Consider the following 23,709-nt stretch of genomic DNA (forward strand, 5'->3'; position numbering starts at 1 on the left):
TCAGAGCGTTTTCCTGGGTCTCGCGACTGCCGCGGCTCCGCCCCTTCCTCGATGTTGATTACCTTGATGAGCGCGCTCCTTTCCAAAAGTTTAACTAGTTTCAACTTTATGCGCTGGGAGCACTCCGCCTCCGCCCAAAAACGCTGCCGCCGAGAGCTCATAAACGCGAGGCGCGGCGCTGGGAAGAGGAGCGCGCCTGTCGCGCCTGTAGCATAGAAATTAATGACAGGAAGGAGCTGACAACTCATAAAACGTCCGCTATGGACACAAGCCCTTAGACTGCAAAATACGGGACATTTACGGGAAAATATTGAAACTTGGAGGACGGCGGGAAAGAAGGGTAAAATACGGGAGAAAACGGGAGGGTTGACACAGTACAGTATGCTGGGGGCTGAGAAATCATACCAGAGTCTGAGAGAGTTTGAACTCCGAGTTGACCTGCGGTTGAGTTATTCGGCAGGAGGTCGGAATCTACGACCTGGGAGTTCTAATGGAATGTAGCATTAGAACTAATGAGCAGCGTGGCGCCACTTGACTCTGGCTGTGTGGCGCGTCTACAGTAGGGTTCTGTTTCCTAATGCAGTAATTGGCCTAACGACATTGCTGTTGCTACTATTTTAAATGCCCTCCTTCTCCCAGTGTGTGTTGAACAGAGTGTCTGTCTCTCTCCTGGCGTCAAAGGAGCAAAATGGAGAGTTTTATTTACAATTTACAACAATATGAGGAGCAATTCACAGTGGCCTCCAGAATTATTGGCGGTCCTAGGAAAGATGAGGCCATAAGCCTGTTATGAAATACAAACGACACAAGCTATGATCTAGTAGTATATACTCTTATTCACAGGAATATAATGAAATAAATATATACCGGTGTGTATATATAGCCTAGTTTATTCATCCTTAAAATATCATAGGTTTTACTCTTAAAAGTGTATTATTGACATCTTTTGTTGCAAAACTCATTTAATTTCATAATTTGTCAAAATTCTGTTGGATTACTTTAGGTAATGTTAAGAACGTCTGGTAAGGTTATATGACCCAGTTTGATCCTTTTTAGATTCATGATCAACCTCGAGCTTTACATTAAGCCTCTTGTATTTGATGGATTCTCACTGGCTCTTTCTTATAGGTCGCGTTGGGCTGCCGTGACTCTGATATTGAGTACATCAGTACATGTTCGACTAAATATTGACACGGTATTGAGTTTGCAGTAAGTGCACTAACTACCACTGCACATCGAGACAAACACTAGGGTGAGAGAGGAATGTTTCAGGTTAGAGGTTCAATGTAAAGCATCCATCTGCATCTCTATTTACCGTGGAGGGAAAGTGACATGTACAGTATGGGAATTTAGTTCCCTCTGAGGCTCAGTATGCTGACCTTTTTCAAGTCAAGTGTTCCTTTATTAATCCCCTTAAGGAAATTCAGATGTCAGCATTGGGGGAGGGGGGGGGGGGGTACAGGTAGAATAGGTAGTAATAATAATAATAATAATAATAATAATAATAATAATAATAATAATAATAATAATAATAATAATAATAATAATAATAATAATAATAATAATAATAATAATAATAATAATAGAACAAAGTGCAAAGTGCGACTGAATTCGGTCGTTAAAGAAAGTTGATGTTCCTGGCCAAGTTCCCAATCAGGGAATTGGCTGATATCAATCCCTGTCTCCTGAGCCGTTCAGCCATTGTGTATGTGTGCCTGGTGCCAGTGTATGGCAGCCATTGAGCCTGCGTGGCCCAAGGTTGGGTGCTACCAGTGGTGGTGAAGGACTGGAGGCTAGTTACACCCTACATTGTGGGGAGCGCTTTGAGTGTCTAGAAAAGCGTTTTATGTAATGATCATTCATTCAAAGTAATAATGGTGATAATAGTGATAACAGTAGTGAACAGTAGTGAATGGCAGGATTCAGACAGTAGTAAATAATAATGCTGATAGTATACATGGTCTAAATCAGTGGTCACCAACCTTTTAAAGCCCAAGATCACTTTTTTTTTGTTGGTGAAGGCAAGATCTACCTATTGAAGCGTTGAGAGAAAAAGACAGCCAAGATTGTACTTTAAACTAAATTACTTTTATTTGCCTGTATTCTAATTACATGCAATGCTTTGGTCCAACATTAAAACGTCAAAGTAGAACTGTACTTTCTCAGTCAGTGCTAAGTGCAGTCATCTTATGCAGCATCACTTTTCACATCAAAACAAAAGTAGAACTGTAATGTGGACTTTCTCATATTATTAACATTGACAAACATATTTACAATTAGCATTTTATAAAGTAGAACTGTAATGTGGACTCTCATATTATTAACATTATAAAATGCTAATTGTAAATATGTTTGTCAAAGTAGAACTGTAATATGTACTTTCTCAGTCAGTGCTAAGTGCAGTCATCGTATGCAGCATCACTTTTCACATCAAAACAAAAGTAGAACTGTAATGTGGACTTTCTCATATTATTAACATTGACAAACATATTTACAATTAGCATTTTATAAAGTAGAACTGTAATGTGGACTCTCATATTATTAACATTATAAAATGCTAATTGTAAATATGTTTGTCAAAGTAGAACTGTAATATGTATTTTCTCAGTCAGTGCTAAGTGCAGTCATCGTATGCAGCATCACTTTTCACATCAAAACAAAAGTAGAACTGTAATGTGGACTCTCAGGGAAAGATCTAAAAAAAATAAAAATAAAAACTTTTTCAGGGAAAGATCTACAGGGAAAGTCTCAAAGATCTACCAGTCGATCGCGATCGACGGGTTGGTGACCACTGGTCTAAATCAGAGTAACATTGCACCAGAGTCTGTGGAGTGTTTAGTATTAAGAGTCAGATAGACAGTTCTCAAGTTCACCAGCCGTTATCTCTCCAGCAATTGGCATCCGTCCGTGCCATGGTTGTGGAGCCTGATGGCTACTGGCATGAAGTGGTGTGTCATGGGGGGGATAAGTCTATGGCTGAACATGCTCCTCATCTTGGCTATCTCCTCATAGAAGGGGTGGGAGGGGTTTTCCAGTATAGCCTCCAGATTTTTCCTCGCCCTACTCTCTGCCACCACCTCTAGTTCGACCAGTTCGACTAACTCTCCCCTCAGCATACAATGGCGAGGAAGAGGACACTGGCTACTACAGACTGGTAACACGTAGCCGGCTGCTGAGTCTCCTCTTCATCAGGCCTAACAAAAAAAATTATTGGTTCCTGTTGGTTGTCAGTTAAGGCCATGGGTAGGTAGGGTTTTATTTTATTTTTTATTTTATTTTTTCCCACAGCGACTATGGATAGGGAATTTTTTTATTTTATTTTATTTTTCACGACAACATGGATGCATGTACTCTGCCAGCATGTTTAATATCCATATATTGTTGCTTTTATACGGAATATACATGTATTAAAGGTTAAAATACAAAGACACTGTACAACAAAAGTACAATGTAGGCCTACAAAGGTAGTAGTATTAAAAATGCCACCCCTAAATACTACTCACTAAATATCCCGACATCAGAGAGCTGTGCAAATATTGTGAAATACTTGCTTTTTATATATTCTCATTCTTGACATGGACTGCACTTTTTTTACTAAAATTTATTGAAACTTTATTGAAAAAATTTATAATTTCTTTTTTCATAAGCTCATAAAATATATTTGGGTCGCACATAAATCAGCAGGGTCGGTCAGCAACCGGAACCAAACAATTTTTTTCTTAGGCCTCAGATGAACCCAATGAGGTGCATTCAAACACAAGAGGTTGGAGTAAAGTAAAGAAGAACTTCAAAACATACCAGTGTCATGATCTGTGTCACGCTTGAAGCAGTTGTATTTAGCAACAAGAGTGCATAGGATTTCATCTTTGTAACAAAGAGTGCCATCATTGTGACAGCCATCTTTTTAAGAATAAAGGTTCAAAGTTAAACACTGAATACATCCCATTATTTGGGAGAGAGGGGGGTGTTCAATATATTGATATCTGCTGATTATTATTATTTTATTGTTAATTTAGTAGTAAAAAAGTAGTTTTTGAAGATGTCATTTTAAAAAGATAAGTCAGTTTAAAATAATTATATAGTATTCAGTAATAAATTATTTTCCACATTGAATTCAAATACTTTCAGAATGTTTTTGTGTTCTGCAGAAGATTCTGACGCATACCATATTAGCATTGGTGTGTGTGTGTATATGTATGTGTGTGTGTACTCATGTGGCCAGTTTGTGTGTGTTCTGAATTCAATGACCAGAATGTATGAATACACACAGAGATTGTAAAGTGTTGCGCTGAAGGGAAGCATTGATGATAAAGGCCAAGTATGATATTTAATCAAGGTTTCTCACTCCACTGCCTCTTGTACTGTACATGCCTCGGGACATGACAGTGTGTGTTCTACACAAGCCAACCATCTCTGCCCTGTCGGCCGCACCTAACCTCACGCACTGGACCAAACCAGCCTCCCTGTCCCTGCACATATTACTGCTGCTTTCAAATATTTATACATGACCGTAGCAACATAGAAAATAAACGAGCTCAAAGCAAGTGCATAATACAATATACCTGTAGACCTATTTCACACCAGCAGCTTTAGAACACAGCCTTCACTCTGTTACCCTTTGTGGAGAGGAATAGATTCTGTGTGAAACAGAATCTATCTCTTGCACACGTATTGCTAGTGTGCCATTGGTTAAGCTACCATTTTCTATTTATTATTATTATTATTATTTTTTTATAACATAGATTCTACAGGTATATCTATCTATATGGGGTGACAGTGGCTCGGGAGGTTGTCTGGTAATGTGGAGGTTCCCGCTCGATTCCCGCTCCTCCCGGGCAACGTCCGCTGTCAGTGTCATTGTGTGAATGTGTGAGTGAATAGGTCAAATGTGAGGAACAAATTGTAAAGTGCTTTGGATAAAAGCACTATATAAATGCAGTCCATTTACCATCTATATCTATATATAGATATCCCTTACCTACTCTTACTAGTTACCCTGCTGGCCAGTATGACTACTACCATAATGTCTTTATACCTGTATCACTGTACATATTAATACTACAACCTTGTACATCTGATTAGCTCTATACTCTGTAGTACTAATGCACTTTACTGTTACATTGCACTCTGGTTGGATGCCAAACCTCTTTTCATTGTACTGTACTTGTGCTGTATACATACATTTCAATCTAATCTAGTGTTTCGTATCAATCAATCAATCAATCAATTTCTTTAATGACCACCCAGCCAGGCTGGTGGAATTTGGTTTCAGTGCATAGCATAGCAGTTCCAACATAAAACATAGAACATATAACATCACTTACAACGTACATACTACATGCAGTTAAAAGAAAACACAATTACATAGATTACAGTTCAGAGTTGTCCATGTCAGCAGAGGTAAGGGGGGTTGCGGGGGGTACTACAGGGAGGGGGGGGGGGGGGTACTACAGGGAGTTCAGTGTCCGTATGGCAGTGGGGAAGAAGCTGTTTTTGAACCGGGATGTTTTGGTGGTCAGGGATCTGTAGCGCCTCCCGGAGGGCAGCAGCTGGAAGATGTGGTGTGCTGGGTGAGTGGGGTCAGGGATAATTTTTTTTGGCTCTCCTGATTGTGATTTGGCGGTGGAGTGATTCGAGAGAAGGGGGTGCAGATTATTTTTGAGGATTTATTTATGATTCTTTGTAGTTTGTTTTTCGAGTGAGTGTCCAGATTGCTGTACCAAACAGTTATGGAGAAGGTGAGGATGCTTTGTATAATGGCCTGGTAGAAACGGAGCAGGAGATGTTTTTTGACTCTGTATTTCTTGAGCTGGCGGAGGAAGAAGAGTCTTTGATTTGCTTTTTTGTGTATGTGGTCTGTGTTGGTTTTCCATTTGAGGTTATTGCTTATGTGAGTGCCGAGAAATTTGAAGGAATCTGTGGTGATTATGGGTTTGCCGGAGATGGATATGGGGGTTTTGGGGTTTGGCTGGCGTCTGAAGTCGATGATGAGTTCTTGGGTTTTTGATGAGTTGAGAAGGAGGTTATTGTCTGTGCACCAGGTGATTGTGTGGTTGATTTGTGTACGGTATTCTGTTTCGTTATTGTCTGTGATGAGGCCTATAAGGGTTGTGTCGTCTGCATATTTATATATTTTTACGGAGTTGTGGAGGGATATGAGCAGGTTGGTGTATAGGGAGAAAAGCCAGGGTGAAAGGACGCAGCCTTGGGGGGCTCCTGTGCTGAGATATAAAGGGTGGGATGTGATGTTATTTATTTTGACCTTCTGTTGTCTGTTGGAGAGGAAGCTGTGGATCCAGTGGCTGATGCAGGGGTCAATGTTCATGTCCAGTAGTTTATTGATGAGTTTGGCTGGGATAATTGTGTTGAATGCGGAACTGAAGTCCATAACCAGAATGCGGGCGTATGAGTTGCGGGTTTCCAGGTGTTGCAGCAGGTGGTGAGTGGCTGTGTTGACTGTGTCATCCACAGACCTGTTGGTTCTGTAGGCAAATTGGTGTGGGTCCATGAGGGGGGTGGTGCTGGTTTTGAGGTGGGTGAGAATGATGAGTTCAAATGATTTCATTACTACGGATGTGAGGGCAATTGGTCTGTAATCATTAAGGCAGGAGATATTATTGGATTTTGGGACAGGGATGATGGTGGACTGTTTGAGACATTGGGGGACTGAACAATTACGGAGGGAGGTGTTAAAAATGTTGGTGAAGATGGGGGGCCAGTTCTGCAGCACAGTGATGTAGGACAGATGAACTGATGTTATCTGGGCCTGCTGCTTTATTTTTCTTTATCCTCTTGAAGGTGGTCCTCACCTCTTCTTCCTGGATGTGGAAGGGGGGAGGTGGCAGGGGGGAGGGGGGCGAGGGGGGTGGGGGGGGGGGTGACTGTTCAAATCTAGTGTAGAAGATGTTGAGTTTGTCCGGGAGTGTGTGCCATTGGTTAAGCTACCGATGGTAGCACACATGCATATGGTTGCTGACCCCTGACTACCTACAAGCGCAAACGGCATCATGTTGCATTGTGGGTATTATCAACCTCAGTCTGTCCAGTTAACTGCTGGGCCCTGAACCGGATATGTCTACCAGTGTGTCAAATGTGGAAACATCTTTTCTACAGTGTACACACAAGCCCAACGTCACATCTTTCCATGTGCCTTGGCATTCATAATCCTCCTTTAACAGTGAAGGACTAAGTTATGGCTTACATGTGTCACATATACAATACACTCTCTAGTCTACACTGTAGTGACAGCAGCCTGAGCAGAATTCAAATGAAATCATACCGTTGTCATGAGTGAGCGACCATGCCTGAAGAAGGCTGTTTACAGCGCTACGCATCATTAGCTAATTAGCCACAATGACCGTAGTTGCCGTAACATGAGCCTCGGCCAGAGGACTGTCTTGATATGAATGGATGTGTGTGAAAGTGTGGTGGTTGTTCTTGTCGGAGTACACAGCCATGTGTGCGGCCCCATGTAGTGTGGTAATTGAGACCATTAACCAACCTTAACGGGCACGTGCGCGGGCATCCATCAGTGTACAGTAGGGGAGAGGGGCAGACATCCATCAGTGTACAGTAAGGGAGAGGGGCAGACATCCATCAGTGTACAGTAGGGGAGAGGGGCAGACATCCATCAGTGTACAGTAGGGGAGAGGGGCAGACATCCATCAGTGTACAGTAGGGGAGAGGGGCAGACATCCATCAGTGTACAGTAAGGGAGAGGGGCAGACATCCATCAGTGTATAGTAGGGGAGAGGGGCAGACATCCATCAGTGTACAGTAAGGGAGAGGGGCAGACATCCATCAGTGTACAGTAGGGGAGAGGGGCAGACATCCATCAGTGTACAGTAGGGGAGAGGGGCAGACATCCATCAGTGTACAGTAGGGGAGAGGGGCAGACATCCATCAGTGTACAGTAGGGGAGAGGGGCAGACATCCATCAGTGTACAGTAGGGGAGAGGGGCAGACATCCATCAGTGTACAGTAGGGGAGAGGGGCAGACATCCATCAGTGTACAGTAGGGGAGAGGGGCAGACATCCATCAGTGTACAGTAGGGGAGAGGGGCAGACATCCATCAGTGTACAGTAGGGGAGAGGGGCAGACATCCATCAGTGTACAGTAGGGGGAGGGGCAGACATCCATCAGTGTACAGTAGGGGGAGGGGCAGACATCCATCAGTGTACAGTAGGGGGAGGGGCAGACATCCATCAGTGTTACTGTAGGGGAGGTGGCCAATGTGACCTTGAGTTATACAGCGCACTGAATTATATGCATAGGGAGCTCAGTATGGAGATGATTACCCCCCTCCCCCTGCCTGGAACAGAGCACGCGACAGCAGCAGAGCCGTCTCCGGGGGGGAGCGCTGTCCTCCTCCTGGCTCTGCTCGTTGTGTTGCGGCTCCGCACTGACCTTGGCCTCCCTCCCTTGTAAAGTGGGCCAGAGTTGAAAGCGATCTGATAGTCTAGCTATTAGTCTGCCAGGGACCTGAGAGAGGACGACGAGAGGAGAAATGGCTGCATCTGTAGAAAGGAAGAAGAAGAAGAAAAAAGATTTTATTGAAAGATTTAGGCTTTATTATTATTATTATTATTATTATTATTATTATTATTATTATTATTATTTGACCCTTTTGTCCTTATTTTTAGTCATACCACACAGAGTTAATATAAACCTGATCTGTTTGACCTTCCTCCTCCTCACGCCTGGCAGATCCACGCGTCACTGTGACGTCACACTGTGATGATGTCATCGTGCGACGTCCGTAGTACTCATCACCACAGCAGCAGCGCGTTGGCTCTCCGGCTCTCTGCAGAAACAGTTAACTTGTGCCGGCGTCCAGCTATGGACACAGCAGGGAGGAGGAGGGCTGAGAGGAAGAAGCACTCTGGTCCCGGCTCTGTGTGGATGACTGCCTGCTGCTGAGTCCTATCCCCTCTCTCTCCCTCTCTCCCTCCTCTCTCCACTCTGCACTGCATTGAGAGAAGCATGTGGAGGAGAATTGTAAATGTGCCGTGCTTTGTGAGTGACTGAGTGTGTGTGTGTGTGTGTGTGTCTCTGTGTGTGAGTGCTTCCGGAAAGGAAAGGAAGCAGAGCGTGAGAGAGGGAGAAGGCAATTGCAAGAGGGAGTGCCTGCCTTGCTCCCCTTGTCACTGTGTGTGTGTGTGTGTGTGTGTGTGTGTGTGTGTGTGTGTGTGTGTGTGTGTGTGTGTGTGTGTGTGTGTGTGTGTGTGTGTGTGTGTGTGTGTGTGTGTGTGTGTGTGTGTGTGTGTGTGTGTGTGTGTGTGTGTGTGTGTGTGTGTGTGTGTGTGTGTGTGTGTGTGTGTGTGTGTGTGTGTGTGTGTGTGCTGCAATGCTGAATAAGGAAAATCGCCGCCTCCACCCCCCCCTCGGTGGGACTATGTAGCGGCCCGGGGAAGAGTGTCGTGGAGAGAGGGGGATGAAGGGCCGCGGCTGCTGGGAGCCAGGGACGGTGCGCTCCTTCTGCAACTCGGGATGCCTGGGTAAAATCGGCCAGGGTCAGTATCTCAGAAACGGCAGCTACGGCTGCGGCGAGAGCGAGAGCCAGCGGGGAAGGCTTCCACCATCCGTCCATCCACACCCCCCCTCCTCCTCCTCCTCATCCATCCTTCCACATCCTCTTCCATGTCGCCTGTCTAAAGAGGTAGACCGTCACGCCTACATCCATCTCATCCATCTCCCCTCCTCTTGTCACCTGTCATCTGCTGCCGGGACCGCTGACGGCTGCTACTCTCTGGTCTCTCGAGCCTCTTTTTTTTTTCTTCTTTTTTCTTGCGTTCTGTCCCTCTTACTCTCCTCCTCTGCAGTCCTCGTCCCTCTCTCTCTCTCTCTAGCTCTCTCTCTGTCTCTGTCTCTACTTATCTCCCCTCTTCCCAGTCCCTCAGACTCATTTCCTCGCTCTGCTTTGTGCCTGCTCCACCTTGCATTTGCATATGGAGGCGCTGGACCTGCCTGGCTACTTGCTGTGTTAGCCCATGTGTTGTTAGCCCAAGTGTTAGTCCATGTGTTAGTCCATGTGTTAGCCCATGTGTTAGCCCATGTGTTAGCCCATGTGTTGTTAGCCCAAGTGTTAGTCCATGTGTTAGTCCATGTGTTAGTCCATGTGTTAGCCCATGTGTTAGCCCATGTGTTAGCCCATGTGTTAGCCCATGTGTTAGTCCATGTGTTAGCCCATGTGTTAGCCCATGTGTTAGCTAGAGCCCATGTGTTAGTGAGGCTGTCTGTGTGCACTTGTCTGTCCTCTGTGACATTTATTTAGTTTATTTGTGTTGATGTTTGATTGTAAAATGCGATATCCTGTGTGTCACCTGTAGTCCAACAGCGCCGTCGCACAACGATGCTGTGAGAACAGTAGTTTTATTCAGTCAGGTAATACGGGTCTGTGTCTTGTTGTATTTTGTAACCAATACCAGGCCATATAATAATGTTAACCAACTCAAAGGGTTGCTTAATGCTGCATCGAGTACCCTAATTACACTCTGTATGTTATGTATTAGTCCATATGCTATCATGTTGTTGTTATTGGAGCAGCTACTGAAATGAAAGTGGTAGCTATCCCCTATCTGCCTCTGTTCATCCCCTTCTCTCTCCCTCTCTTTCTCTTTCTCTTTCTCTTTTCTCTTTCTCTCTCTCCCTCTTTTCTCTTTCTCTCTCTCTCCTCTCTCTCTCTCTCTCTCTCTCTCTCTCTCTCTCTCTCTCTCTCTCTCTCTCTCTCTCTCTCTCTCTCTCTCTCTCTCTCTCTCTCTCTCTCCTGCCCTGGGCTCTCTGCATCCGCCTGTCTATTTGTTCACTGAAATGACGTTGTAATAGAATTTGAAAAAAAAGACTAGAAGTACAGAAGAATAAACATTGTGTTCCTCAGGCTCTTGAATGAGCTTGTAGTGAAACCGCTGCATAAGCAAAGATACTGAATATAAGCAAGCACGACACATAAAGCGAGCCCCCTTGTTGTAGGAAGTGAGTTGATTCGTCTCCCTTTTTTTTCCTTTTAAACGTCTCTGATGTAACTGCAGCGCAGTTGGTTGTCGGCTCATTGGGAGTAGGGTTGCACGATACACCGATACTAGAAAAGCTTTGCAATACCCAGCTGTTAAAAACTGTTCAATACCGCAGAATAATAGCCTGGTGCTGTATTTTGAGTATATTTATATGAGTTGAGTAGATGCGTGACCGGTGTGTGACCGGTGTGTGTGTGTGTGTGCGTGTGTGTGTGTGTGTGTGTGTGTGTTTGTGTGTATGAGAGGTGTTGTGCTATATTTTAAAGGAGCCAAACAGTGAAAACTGTAGAAATTCAGATGAGTCAAATTGTATCAAAAGAACATTTTAGTTCTGTGGCCACAGAAAAGTATCCTCAGTTTACAATCAGAGACAAGTGTACATGAGCGTCTGACCACAAAGTGAGAAAGAGCTCTGGTCAGACTTACAATTAAATACACCAGCTGGGAATGACAAATGAAAACAAAGATGGAAAAATTAAAACAAAGCAGATGCCACGGTCCTGACCGTGACAGACCTGTAGGAATAGCACTAGTGAGACAGACATGTAGGAATAGCACTAATGAGACAGACCTGTAGGAATAGCACTAGTGAGACAGACATGTAGGAATAGCACTAGTGAGACAGACATGTAGGAATAGCACTAATGAGACAGACCTGTAGGAATAGCACTAATGAGACAGACCTGTAGGAATAGCACTAGTGAGACAGACATGTAGGAATAGCACTAATGAGACAGACATGTAGGAATAGCACTAGTGAGACAGACCTGTATGAATAGCACTAGTGAGACAGACCTGTAGGAATAGCACTAGTGAGACAGACCTGTAGGAATAGCACTAATGAGACAGACATGTAGGAATAGCACTAATGAGACAGACCTGTAGGAATAGCACTAGTGAGACAGACCTGTAGGAATAGCACTAATGAGACAGACATGTAGGAATAGCACTAGTGAGACAGACCTGTAGGAATAGCACTAATGAGACATACATGTAGGAATAGCACTAATGAGACAGACATGTAGGAATATCACTAGTGAGACAGACCTGTAGGAATAGCACTAGTGAGACAGACATGTAGGAATAGCACTAATGAGACAGACATGTAGGAATAGCACTAATGAGACAGACCTGTAGGAATAGCACTAGTGAGACAGACCTGTAGGAATAGCACTAATGAGACAGACATGTAGGAATAGCACTAATGAGACAGACCTGTAGGAATAGCACTAGTGAGACAGACCTGTAGGAATAGCACTAATGAGACAGACCTGTAGGAATAGCACTAGTGAGACAGACCTGTAGGAATAGCACTAGTGAGACAGACCTGTAGGAATAGCACTAATGAGACAGACATGTAGGAATAGCACTAGTGAGACAGACATGTAGGAATAGCACTAGTGAGACAGACATGTAGGAATAGCACTAGTGAGACAGACATGTAGGGGCGACAGTGGCTCAGGAGGTAGAGCAGTTGTCTGGCAATCCGGAGGTTCCCGGTTCGATTCCCGCTCCTCCTGGGCAGCGTGTCGATGTGTCCTTCAGCAAGACACTTAATCCCTAATTGCTCCCGATGAGCAGGTTGGCACCTTGCATGGTTGCCTCCGCCGTTTGTGAGTGAATGGGTAAAATGTGAGTAACAAATTGTAAAGCGCTTTGGATAAAAGCGCTATATAAAAAAGCATGTGTGTGTGTGTCACTCTGCTATGCCTGGTTCCAGCTATGTGGGAAATATTTAGTTCAAAGAGTTTTGCAAATCAAGTGTTCATTTATTAATATATTATATATTAATATAGTATATATTAATTATATATATACTACACAACTCTGTACATACATCTGTACTCATCTATATATTTTATACCCAGTTTAATCACCTGTACATTGTATATTACTATTGCACTTTACTGTTACATTTGCACTCATTTACACGTTTGTTGTACTGTACTTGTGCTGTATAATGACGATACATTTTAATCTAATCGAATCCCTTGGGGGAAATGCAGGTGTACTTTTTTACATTATAGTACCGCAGTCAGTTCCACTTTTTATTTTTTATTTTAAGATGTGCATCCCATATACCGGTAGTCTTTATTGGCTGATGTGATGATCGCTCCTGTACAATAGTCTCCAGTCTCTCCACGCCGTCCAAGCAGGTGCTTTCACGAGGACCCTAGTGCTTCAGAAGTGCTGAATTAGCATTCAGAGGAAAGAGGTCGATTTAAAGGTCAAACCTGTAATAGAGGGGAAACTACGACCTCTAGGCAAAATCAATCAATCAAATCCTTTATTTTTTATTTATTTTTTGGGAAATACCGCGACTGTAGAAAACATTCTCTTTTCCCACCTAAACGGTTCAATAAAATATGTTTATGACAACATTCTAAGCAGGCGGTTTGATATGCAATTGCTGGATCTTAATTCACGTTTGATCTGCAACGCCTAGTTTGACAGTTCGCCTGTATATTTCATTTTCATTTCAAACCTTTATTTAAACTCGAAAGGCAACTGAGGTTTCCCTCATTTACAGTCATGTCGGGTACATACAGAAATAAGCAAAATAAAAGCATATAAAATCATAACAACAAGGTGAGGCAAAAAGTAAGGATAGCAAATCAATTAAAACATGTACAACTTGATTGACAAAGGTTGGAGTTCAAGGTTTTAAACTCTGCAACAGAGGGGAGAATCTCAAGCTTTGAGGACTGTTGGAGTTCATTCCATGAGCTAGAGGGGCATCATAGCGAAATGCATATTCACCCTGTTCAGAGCGAACTCTGGGGACCTTAAGGACCAGCCAGTCACTACAACGGGTTCCATAGGTTCCAAAATTCCATTCCAATAATGATATAGTATAAAGGAGGTAGCTTACCAATAAGGGCCTTTAAAAATGAACAAATACCAGTGTTTGTTGTGCCTCTCCGTCAGAGAGGACCAAACAACCTTCTCATAAAGGACACAGTGATGAGTGTTGTATCTATCATTAGTGATGAATCTAAGGCAGGGCTGTACGCTAAGCTTTTTCACTAGGGGCACACTTGCCCCTAAATGAGAAATGTAGGGGCAAAAAATATTTTTTAGGGGCACATTTTTAAATAACAATTTTACCATTATTTATATCGATTGTTTTTTATTTAAAAAAAAAGAGAAAAAAAATATTTTATATAATTTATTTATTTATTAAAATATATATATTATATAATCATACTTGTAGTTGTATTATCTGCGAGACATCGCCACCACGCAACAAGTCAAAATGCTCGCTATATGCAACCAGCTCCACTGTCTGTGTGTACTCGAGTAGCCTCCAGCTACGGCCAGGATTCTCCGGAGGTGCAGCTGGACCCTATACTGTAGCCTCCAGCTACGGCCAGGATTCTCCGGCGCTGCAGCTGGACCCTATTGACTATATTCAGCGTGCCCTCAGCTCGAATACGCATCGAGTCAGTGTTATAAGACATTGATATCATGAGCTATCTGAATTTAGTTTAATGGGACGTTTCGTTTTTAACAGTAGGCTAACGCGAGCTATCATGCACTACTATAGACTTGCTGGAGCATTTGTTGATATCAGTAGCTAGCGGCTGGCAGGCTCACCGAGGTGACGTCCCAGTGTCCCACTAGAGACTAGTGTTTACAACAGCCACGGGTGCGCTGGAGGAGGAGGCGCAGCAGACGCCGCAGCTCTCTCCGTGTGTCTTGAGTTCAGTTCAGTTCGGCTCACTATAGGAGGTCAAACGCGTCGAAAATATGAAGCAATACTAACTTTACTTTTCTTCATAGCTAAATCAGACAGTCAGCCAGTCTATCAGAGTGAGTGCTCAGTCGATTGTTCCCGCTGATCATACCTGCTGAGTGCTCACTGCTCAGCTCGCGTGAGTGACGGCATCGCGTCATCACACGCCTTGGATAATTTAGGAGTGAAATGCGAATGCAAGGCTTGAAAGCACTACTCGCAAGCCCGCCCCCAGATAATATTTACCAATCGCAACGGCCAATTAAAGGGGCAATTCGCGACGGCCAATTAAAGGGGCAATTCGCGACCATCTCGTCACCTGTGAGGGCAGAGTGATAGAGAGAGTCCAGGGATCAAATGATTGAGGCCGCAAAATTACATCACCATAGGCCAAGACTGATAAGAAAAGTGCTGCGACAACTCTCTTCCAACTAATCAAAGGTGGTTCCGTTTCTGTATAGGAAGACAATTTTCTGTCGCAACTTAGAGGCAAGGTTGTCCACATGGAATTTAAATATAGAGGCGGCTCGAATGCATGCAAAGTCATTTGAAAGACACAGTCTACTGGCGGCGAGAGCAGCGTGTGTACTCTTAATTAAAACAGCTGAGCTGAACAAGCGTTAGGTATAGGTAGCGAACATAAACCTGCAAACATAAGTAAGAAACTATTGTTTTTGTGCATAGATCACAGCAGCTGGGCAATCATTTTAGGTAGCGAATATAAGACACAAGACTGTTCTGTCAGCACAACTAAGAGATTCCCTGTGGAGCTCTATATTGATTGATTGATTTTGTTGTGGAGTAGAGACATCATCCAAGGGATAAAAACATGATAAAATGCAAGCACTTATTTCCATCATGGTTCCTGGTATTAAGAGACAGGACATACATCAACATAAAACATCATCATAAAACATTAAGAGACAAGATGCATAATACAGTATAGAAGATAAAAGAATAATAAATATGCTACCCTCTCTTTCCTATGCCGATAGCCATGATCGTATATGCTTTTTGAAGCCAGTTAACCCGGGGGCCTGTTTAATGCTGCTGGGCAGGCTGTTCCACAGAACTGCAGCTGAGTAAAGGAAGGTCTGCTGGCCGTAGGAAATTAGTTTAAATCTAAAAGGGACTATGTTTGTGTCTCTACCTCCGGTTTCATGGCTGTGATTATTTTTGACATATTGGAAGTAATTGTATAGGTACTTGGCACCTCTCCTTTATAAATCCTATAGACTAGGCATAATTTTATCATTGATACTCTTTTGTCCACCCTGAGCCACCCTAGGCTGTTGAAGTGGGGCTGGTCTAAATGTGTATGAGTGGGGAGCTGCATTAATAGGTCTATGTTGGTCTGTAGTGTTTTCTGTTGTTTTCTGTGGATGATGTGTCCTTTGTGTTGAGGCACAGAGCACCAGTACCGTAAAACTGCAATTAATAGGCTTTTATTTGCTTCAATCACTGAACTCACCCTGCCTTTATTTGGGACAGGCGTCTAATAGTCTATATGGAACAGGTCTCTTTCTTTTGCACAAAAATCTTGCTCAGCAAAGATGAGAAATATCCAATTATTGTAGGTAGCGAATATATTAAGACATAAAACTGTTCTGATAGCACAACTAAGAGATTGACCAATTTTTTTTTATTAAATATGATAAAAAGATGAATGAAGGCTACCAGTAAAACTCGCCTTTGTCTAAATGTCCTCTTCCTCATCATCTTTCTCATCACCATCATCCTCAACTACCAGTTTGTTGTTGAACTCTTCCTCCTCATCGTCCTCCTCTCCCTGTCGTGCCTGAGCTAACACAGCTAACACAGCTAACATGGCTAATACAGCTAACATGGCTAACACAACACAGCTAACACAGCTAATACAGCTAACATGGCTAACACAGCTAACATGGCTAACACAGCTAACATGGCTAACACAGCTAATACAGCTAACATGGCTAACACAGCTAACACAGCTAATACAGCTAACACGGCTAACACAGCGCCACTATGACAACACACCAGTGCCACCATGTGTTTTGTTTTTTTGCAGTGAAAGCTTTGGGCCAGCTTAGAAACAGACGCATCATTGTCTAATATGTGATTGCTCTGTCCTCTGTTCTACTGTGTGTAGGGCGGAGCTTATATATTTTTTATTTTTTTATTTTTTTGCTCGGCGCAGTTTTGGCGCCCCCCTTTATATCTGCAACCATTATTTTTACATACAAAAATTTCTAACATAAGGGAAAATGAGCCAGAAATCTAAAACGGTCGGTCGGTCTGAGCCTCAGCTTTAGGTGTTCACAGTCAGAACATGTAAGAGCGCTGTGCATTGATGGGTATCGGTCAAGTGTTTATAGAATTGAGTGTTGAGGAAAGAAAGACTAATGTTAGAGAACTATAAAGAGGCAAAAGCCATCCGGCCATCCAGTATAAAAAGAGAAGAAAAGAAGACGAGAAACGTGCCAAGGTGAAAGGTATGACATTTTGTACAACTTCCAAGACCTGCCACACCAAGAGCTGATGAAGCAAGCAGAGGTACTTGTACACACCTTAAACCATGGAGGGCAATCTGATTTGGATGGGAAGGAGCTGGCGCAGGAGTTGGAAAATTTGATGTGATTGATGACTTTGCAGCGAGGAAGGCCAGAAGGATTGCACTGTAAATGGAAACCAGTAGGAGCTACAGGCTAACCTTGAAGTGTTATGATAGAGAGTGGAATGTAAATAGTTCTTTAGACAAAGTGAATTTGTAATTTTTATTTATTTGTTTGTTTATTTAGCATATTTTGATTATATATGTGTAACATATTTTACAATACATAATTTTCTTTTAAAGCAAATGTGCACGTTATTTTATTGTTTGTTATTGTTATTATTATTATTGATTGTTAGCTAAGTTGTTTGTTTTAATTCTTTAGTGTGCACTTTACATTTCTTCTTAATTTTCTTTGAAACCAAATTTGCACATTCTTTTATTGTTTGTTATTATTATTATTATTATTATTATTATTATTATTATTATTATTATTATTATTATTATTATTATTATTATTATTATTATTATTATTATTATTATTATTATTATTATTATTATTATTATTGTGTGTTAGCTAAGTTGTTTATTTGTTTTAATTCTTTAGTGTGCACTTTACATTTATTCTTAGCTCTTGTTCTTGCTTGTAAAAAATAAAGGTGCAGTACTTTACTGTATAACTGTTAACCCTTTCACTGCCACACGACAGAGGGTTAACCCTTTACTATCACACAACCGATGGTCGTCTGTGTATTGTCACAGTGAAAAGGGTTAACTGGTTGGTAGCGAGGCAATGTTTTTTTTTTTTTATAATTATTTGACATGAAAACAAGACAACACAATAACCATAATAATAATACACAGAACTTCACAGGGAGATAACAGCAACAATAATAATAACAGAATAACAAATTATAAAAACAGAGTACAACATTTTAAAATTTAAAGGGGTACTATCTTATAAATGGCCTTTCCCAGTATTCAGCACCGCTTCCCGGCCGTGTGGATTTATATTAATAAGACTTATGTCTCTAATTCTCATATTGGCGCATTCTTCCAATTCCCCTCACAATATTCACCCTCACCGAACTGAGTCATCATAAAATGTGCATATCAGTGATGTCAGAGATTTCTCAGCTGCATAACAATGTGGCAATTGCCACCAGGCCACACAGTGGTTGGAGCCCAGCCTCAAAACGGCTTAAGATCTTGAGGTAGAAAAATGCTGCTTTTGAGTACTTGACTAGAAATACAAAACAATGAACCTTTTTGAAAAACAAAAACCTACAGAGGTGTTCCATAGACTCACAGGAACCGTGTAAAAGTGCCCAAATAGTGAAAGAAATAGCAAAATAGCTCCCCCCCAATAAAATCCCCCCAGTTAAAGTTAAGGAGGACAACACAAAAGACAAGACAAACGAGACATTTCCTCCTCCCCCTCCCACGAGACCGCCGGACTCCCCCGGACAAACACCCCAACCCCGCTCAGCCGCACACAGCGGTTCTGACCTTTTCGGCTGCTGCAACCCACAGTTCAATCCCAGCCTGTCCCACCCCAATCACCCGCGCCGTGGATATCTCAAGATAAATCACATCCATTGGTGTTAGTGTTTATTTCACTGTGAGCTTCTCAGGCTCCTTCCATCTCAATGCTATCAGCTTCTTTGCTGCTGTGACACCTGCTAGGATAACCCTTTTTTGTTGTATGGACGCGGTTAGTGTTGTTATATCGTTCAGGAGTAGTGTAACAGCTGTGAATGGGATTGTTAAGCCACATAGATCTGAAAGTTTGTCCGTTATTGACCCCCAGAAGCGGGCTACTGGTGGGCAATCCCAATACATATGCATATAAGTGCCAGTGGCCCTTTGAGAGCACAAAGTGCACCGAGAGTCGGTTACCAGTAGCAAATAGCTTCCTAGGTGTAAGATAAGTCCTATGAATATAATTAAAATTAATTTGCTGGTGATTGGGGTTGCGGGAGGACAATGCCACATTTGTCCAAACCTCATCCCAGTCAAACTCGGGGTCCAACTCTGGGATATCCCCACGCCAGATTGTATCCAATGATACATTTTTATACGTGGATTGAATTAAGAGCGTATAAAAGTCTGAGACAAACCCTCTGGAGGCTGTCCTGTCCACTATGAGCCTGAGGAAAGGGTGTGGGTGCAAAGCTTGAGCCCACGGCACGCCATGCGCCCTCAGCGCTGACCTTAGTTGAAGGTAAAGAAAGAAGGACTCGCCGGGAAGATCATAAAATTCTTTTAAGTCCTGAAACGCTCGAAGGCCGTTCTTATCATAGATATCCCTCAGAGTATGAACTCCTTTGCCATTGTGGAATATTAACCGGTTTGTGCCCAACAAGTAGTTGCTGGTTATTAAAAATTGGAGAGTCCAGGTGCCATGGGCATTTAATCGCACACGACTTCTGTACATTACGCCATGTTTGGATCACATGAGTTATGATCGGTCCATATCTTAGTTGGCATTTTGAAATAGGGATAGTGGAGTATACTACATCCTGTAATCTTAGCGGTGAGACCGCCGCCGCTTCTAAGGAGCGCCAAGATACAGCATCTACAGGGTCTAGCCAGCTCATCAGAGGTCTCAGTGAAAAGGACCAGAAATAAAGCTTAAAATCAGGGATTGCGAGGCCCCCATCTTGTTTCCTACGTTGAGTGGTAGCTCTTTTGATTCTCGGGCGTTTGTTATTCCAGATAAACTTAGATATCATCGATTGTATCTTGCGCCAGTGGTCTATTGGAGGGGGCAGGGGGAGCATTGAGCTAACAAAATGTATCCTAGGTAGGATGTTCATTTTGATTATGGAAGCCCGGGCCTGTAAAGAGTTAGGAAGGGATGACCATCTATCTAGATCCTGGTGTATTTTATTATAAGTACCCGTGAAGTTGTATTTAGTAGTTTGATTTAGTGTGGGGAATATCTCTATGCCTAAGTATTTAAAATGTTCCACTATGGGGATATCAGCTGGTAGTTGCACCGCCTTGGCCAGCTCATTAAGAGGTAGGCAGGCTGATTTGTTCCAGTTAATCTTAAAGCCTGACAATTTACCAAAGTCGTCGATTATATCCAGTAATTTTGTGGCTGATTGGGAGGGGTCATTCATAAAAATCAGTAGGTCATCCGCATAGAGAGCAATCTTGTGTGGTGTATTATTGATTATTATGGGGACGATGTCCTCTGATTGCCTAATAAATTGGGCCAATGGTTCGAGGGAAAGCGCGAATAGTCCTGGGCTCAGAGGACAACCCTGTCTAGAAGATCTGGAGACTGGAAAAAGTGTGGAACAGTTTTTGCCTGTCAGTATCATTGCCGACGGTGAGGCATACAGGACTTTAATCATATGAATAAAACGTTTTCCAAGTCCCATAACCTCAAGTTTCAAGTTTCAAGTTTCTTTAATAGTTGTCATACAGAAGTACAGAATACTTTTATACAAAATTCTTCTTACTGTTACGCGCCAGAGACTGTGCTAGACAAGATAGTATGAAATAAAATAGTATAGCATGTAAAATAGAAGTAAAAAAAAATAAAAAATCACAGTGTTCAGTATAGACATATGTACAATGTTCGATGCAGAATAGAAGTAACTGAGTTACTTCTATCTCAAGTACCTTCCACAGGTATGACCATTCTAGTCTGTCAAATGCCTTCATGGCATCCAAGGACAGAACTGTGGCCGGAGCTGTATTGTCTTTACTGTTATCGATTACATGTAATAGCCTCCTAAGATTATCTGCAGCCAGGCGCCCCGGGATAAAACCAGTTTGATCGCAATATACCAGTACCGTCATAAACTTCTGCAGGCGGCGGGCCAGTACCTTGGCAAACACTTTTAGATCGGCCCCGAGAAGACTCAAGGGCCTATAGCTTCCACAGTCATTGGGATCTATATCCTTCTTGAGAAGTAAAGAAATCAATGCCATGTTGACATCTCTTGAGAACTCCCCTTGTTCGACAGCGTAATTGATCATATCGAGCATCAACGGACCCAATTGGTCCCAGAATGCTAAATATACCTCGGGTGGAATCCCATCCCAGCCTGGTGCCTTACCCCTTTGCATTTCAGCAATCGTCTCCCTAAGTTCCATAAGAGTGATCGGTTTTCCCAGTTCTTTAGCCTCTTCCTCAGAAATGTGGGGTATCTCAAGCCCGCCAATGAACGATTCAAATTTAGAATTATCGAAATGTACCTCTGAGCTATATAACTGTGAGTAAAACTCTTTAAAAGTGTCGTTGATCTTTTTCGAATCAGTAGTGACTGTTCCCTGTCGTGTCTTGATCGAAGGAATATCCGAGAAATTATCATTCGAGCGTATTTTCATTGCCAGTAGATGGCTAGGCCTGGAACCGTGAAAGTAGTAATTTTGCCTTGTCCTATGTATTAAAAACTCAGACTGTTGTTTAAGTATGGAGTTTATTTCTTTTTTGACTATCTTGCGTTGTGTGTTTAGTCGTTCATTATAGTTAGCTTGCAAAGATGCGTATAGGTCCGCGTATAATGTTTCCAGTCCTTCGAGATGTCGAAATTATCAAAAATATTAGGGGACGCGAATGCATAGTCTATTCGAGAGAAGGTTTTGTGTCTGGCTGACAGGTGAGAGTAGTCCTTGAGGGTGGGATTGGATATGCGCCAGAGGTCTGCGAGCCCAGTGTCCTGGGCCCACATCCTGAGGGCCTTAGAGGACTGTTTTTGGTCATGTGTTTCAGAGGACCCGGACCTATCCATCTCTGCATCCCAGCACGCATTAAAATCTCCACCCACAATGAGAGCGTATCCATTAAGTTCCAACATAGTTTTTGTGATTGTTTTATAGAACGCTGAATCAAATGTGTTAGGGACAACTTTTGCTATAGTAATCCTTCCCTCCGTGTCCGACCACACATCCAGGACTTTGATATCTAGGTTATGTCTTGTAACTATAACGACTCCTTTTGTCTTATTGTCGGCTGAGGATGAGGATATAACATGATATTGTCGATTTGCTAGTCTTGATACATCACTTACCAATAAATGCGTCTCACTAAGGAGAGCAATGTCAATACTTCTTCTCTTCAATAACCAAAGGACACTGGTACGCTTGTGTGGGGTGTTAAGGCCTCCTGCGTTCCAAATTAAGATATTCAATTTAGCCATGGTCGAATTTGTCTAAATGTGTAGAGAACATACCAGTGCAGCCAGGCTGAGGACAGAGGCGCTGATCCAGGCGGGCCCAGACGGTCAATCCCAAAAGTTCAGAGGAGGAACAATTACACATATACAGGACAACAGTACAGAAAACACAGAAATATACCACCCCAGTTACAACCCTCCCTAGTTCTACTCTATACACTAACCCACCCATCCTAATATTAACCTTCCTATACCCACTCTCCAATCCCCTCCCTATGATCCATCCGCTAAGGATGGTCATCTTCCTACCGTTTCCCACTGGAATCATGGATCCAATAAGACGCTCTTCACTCCGACCCCCTCTATAGATAAAACCCTGATTAAACCCCCTACTAGTCTAAGAAACAAAACAATAAAGTTATTGGTCAAGGTGCAAGCATTTCACAGTCCCTCTGGTCAGGCACATAGGCTGGAAATGACAAAATTCCTATATAAGAATAGGAGTAAACACCTTCATTAACTCGGAGGTAGTAATAAGCTATACCTGACACAACCTGATATTATATATTATATATATATAACCTGACATTCAATGATCCGAGCCTAAGGCTCAAATCTGATCAAACCCAGTCTAAACAAAATAACAAGACCTAGAAACACAACAAAACAGATCAACCGAAGGTATTACTAGTGAAAACAAACGTGACCATTGGCCCTAATATGAGCCAACCATAAGGGGAAAATGAGCTATTATTATATAATAACTCAACGCCATCCCTGTAACTAACTACTTCTGAATCTGCGTATCACCGTCCCAATGCTTCAGCCAACAGTAAATAACATCTGTATCAGAACCTAAATCACCGCCAACAGTAACACTTGTAACCACATTAAGCATTTATATAAATACAAGTGTAATAAACAAATGAGCATGTGCTCAAAACCTCCGGTTACCACAGTGCGTCGCTCCTGTAGGATCAGCTTTTAGCGTCCCACTCCCGACACTCAAATACAAATGGATATAAAAAATTAAAGCATACAAGAAGTTAGTTAAGGCAGGACCCGATCACAGTTAAATTGTGCAAACAGATGTCATTTAAACAGCAACAATAAAAAAAAATGTAAACCTCCGGTTACCACAGTGCGTTGCTCCTGTATGATCAGCTTTTAGCGTCCCACTCCCGACACTCAAACACAAATGGATATAAAAAATTTAAGCATACAAGAAGTTAGTTAAGGCAGGACCCGATCACAGTTAAATTGTGCAAACAGATGTTATTTAAACAGCAACAACA

At 42.5% G+C, this 23,709-nt stretch overlaps 1 protein-coding gene across 1 annotated transcript in view; it reads left to right on the forward strand.

The window, feature by feature from the left end:
- Positions 1-9,434: 9,434 nt before the first annotated feature.
- The window catches only part of osbp2b (oxysterol binding protein 2b), a gene marked incomplete at its 5' end in the record, with an annotated part of 157,014 nt that continues 142,739 nt past the window's right edge, over positions 9,435-23,709 (forward strand). The window contains one exon of the mRNA XM_084323278.1: positions 9,435-9,513. Within this exon, the coding sequence (XP_084179404.1) occupies positions 9,435-9,513 (79 nt within the window). The remainder of the gene's footprint in view (positions 9,514-23,709) is intronic.

This window comes from Notolepis coatsorum, assembly GCF_963971535.1.
Source record: "Notolepis coatsorum genome assembly, chromosome: 10".
Taxonomy (NCBI): domain Eukaryota; kingdom Metazoa; phylum Chordata; class Actinopteri; order Aulopiformes; family Paralepididae; genus Notolepis; species Notolepis coatsorum.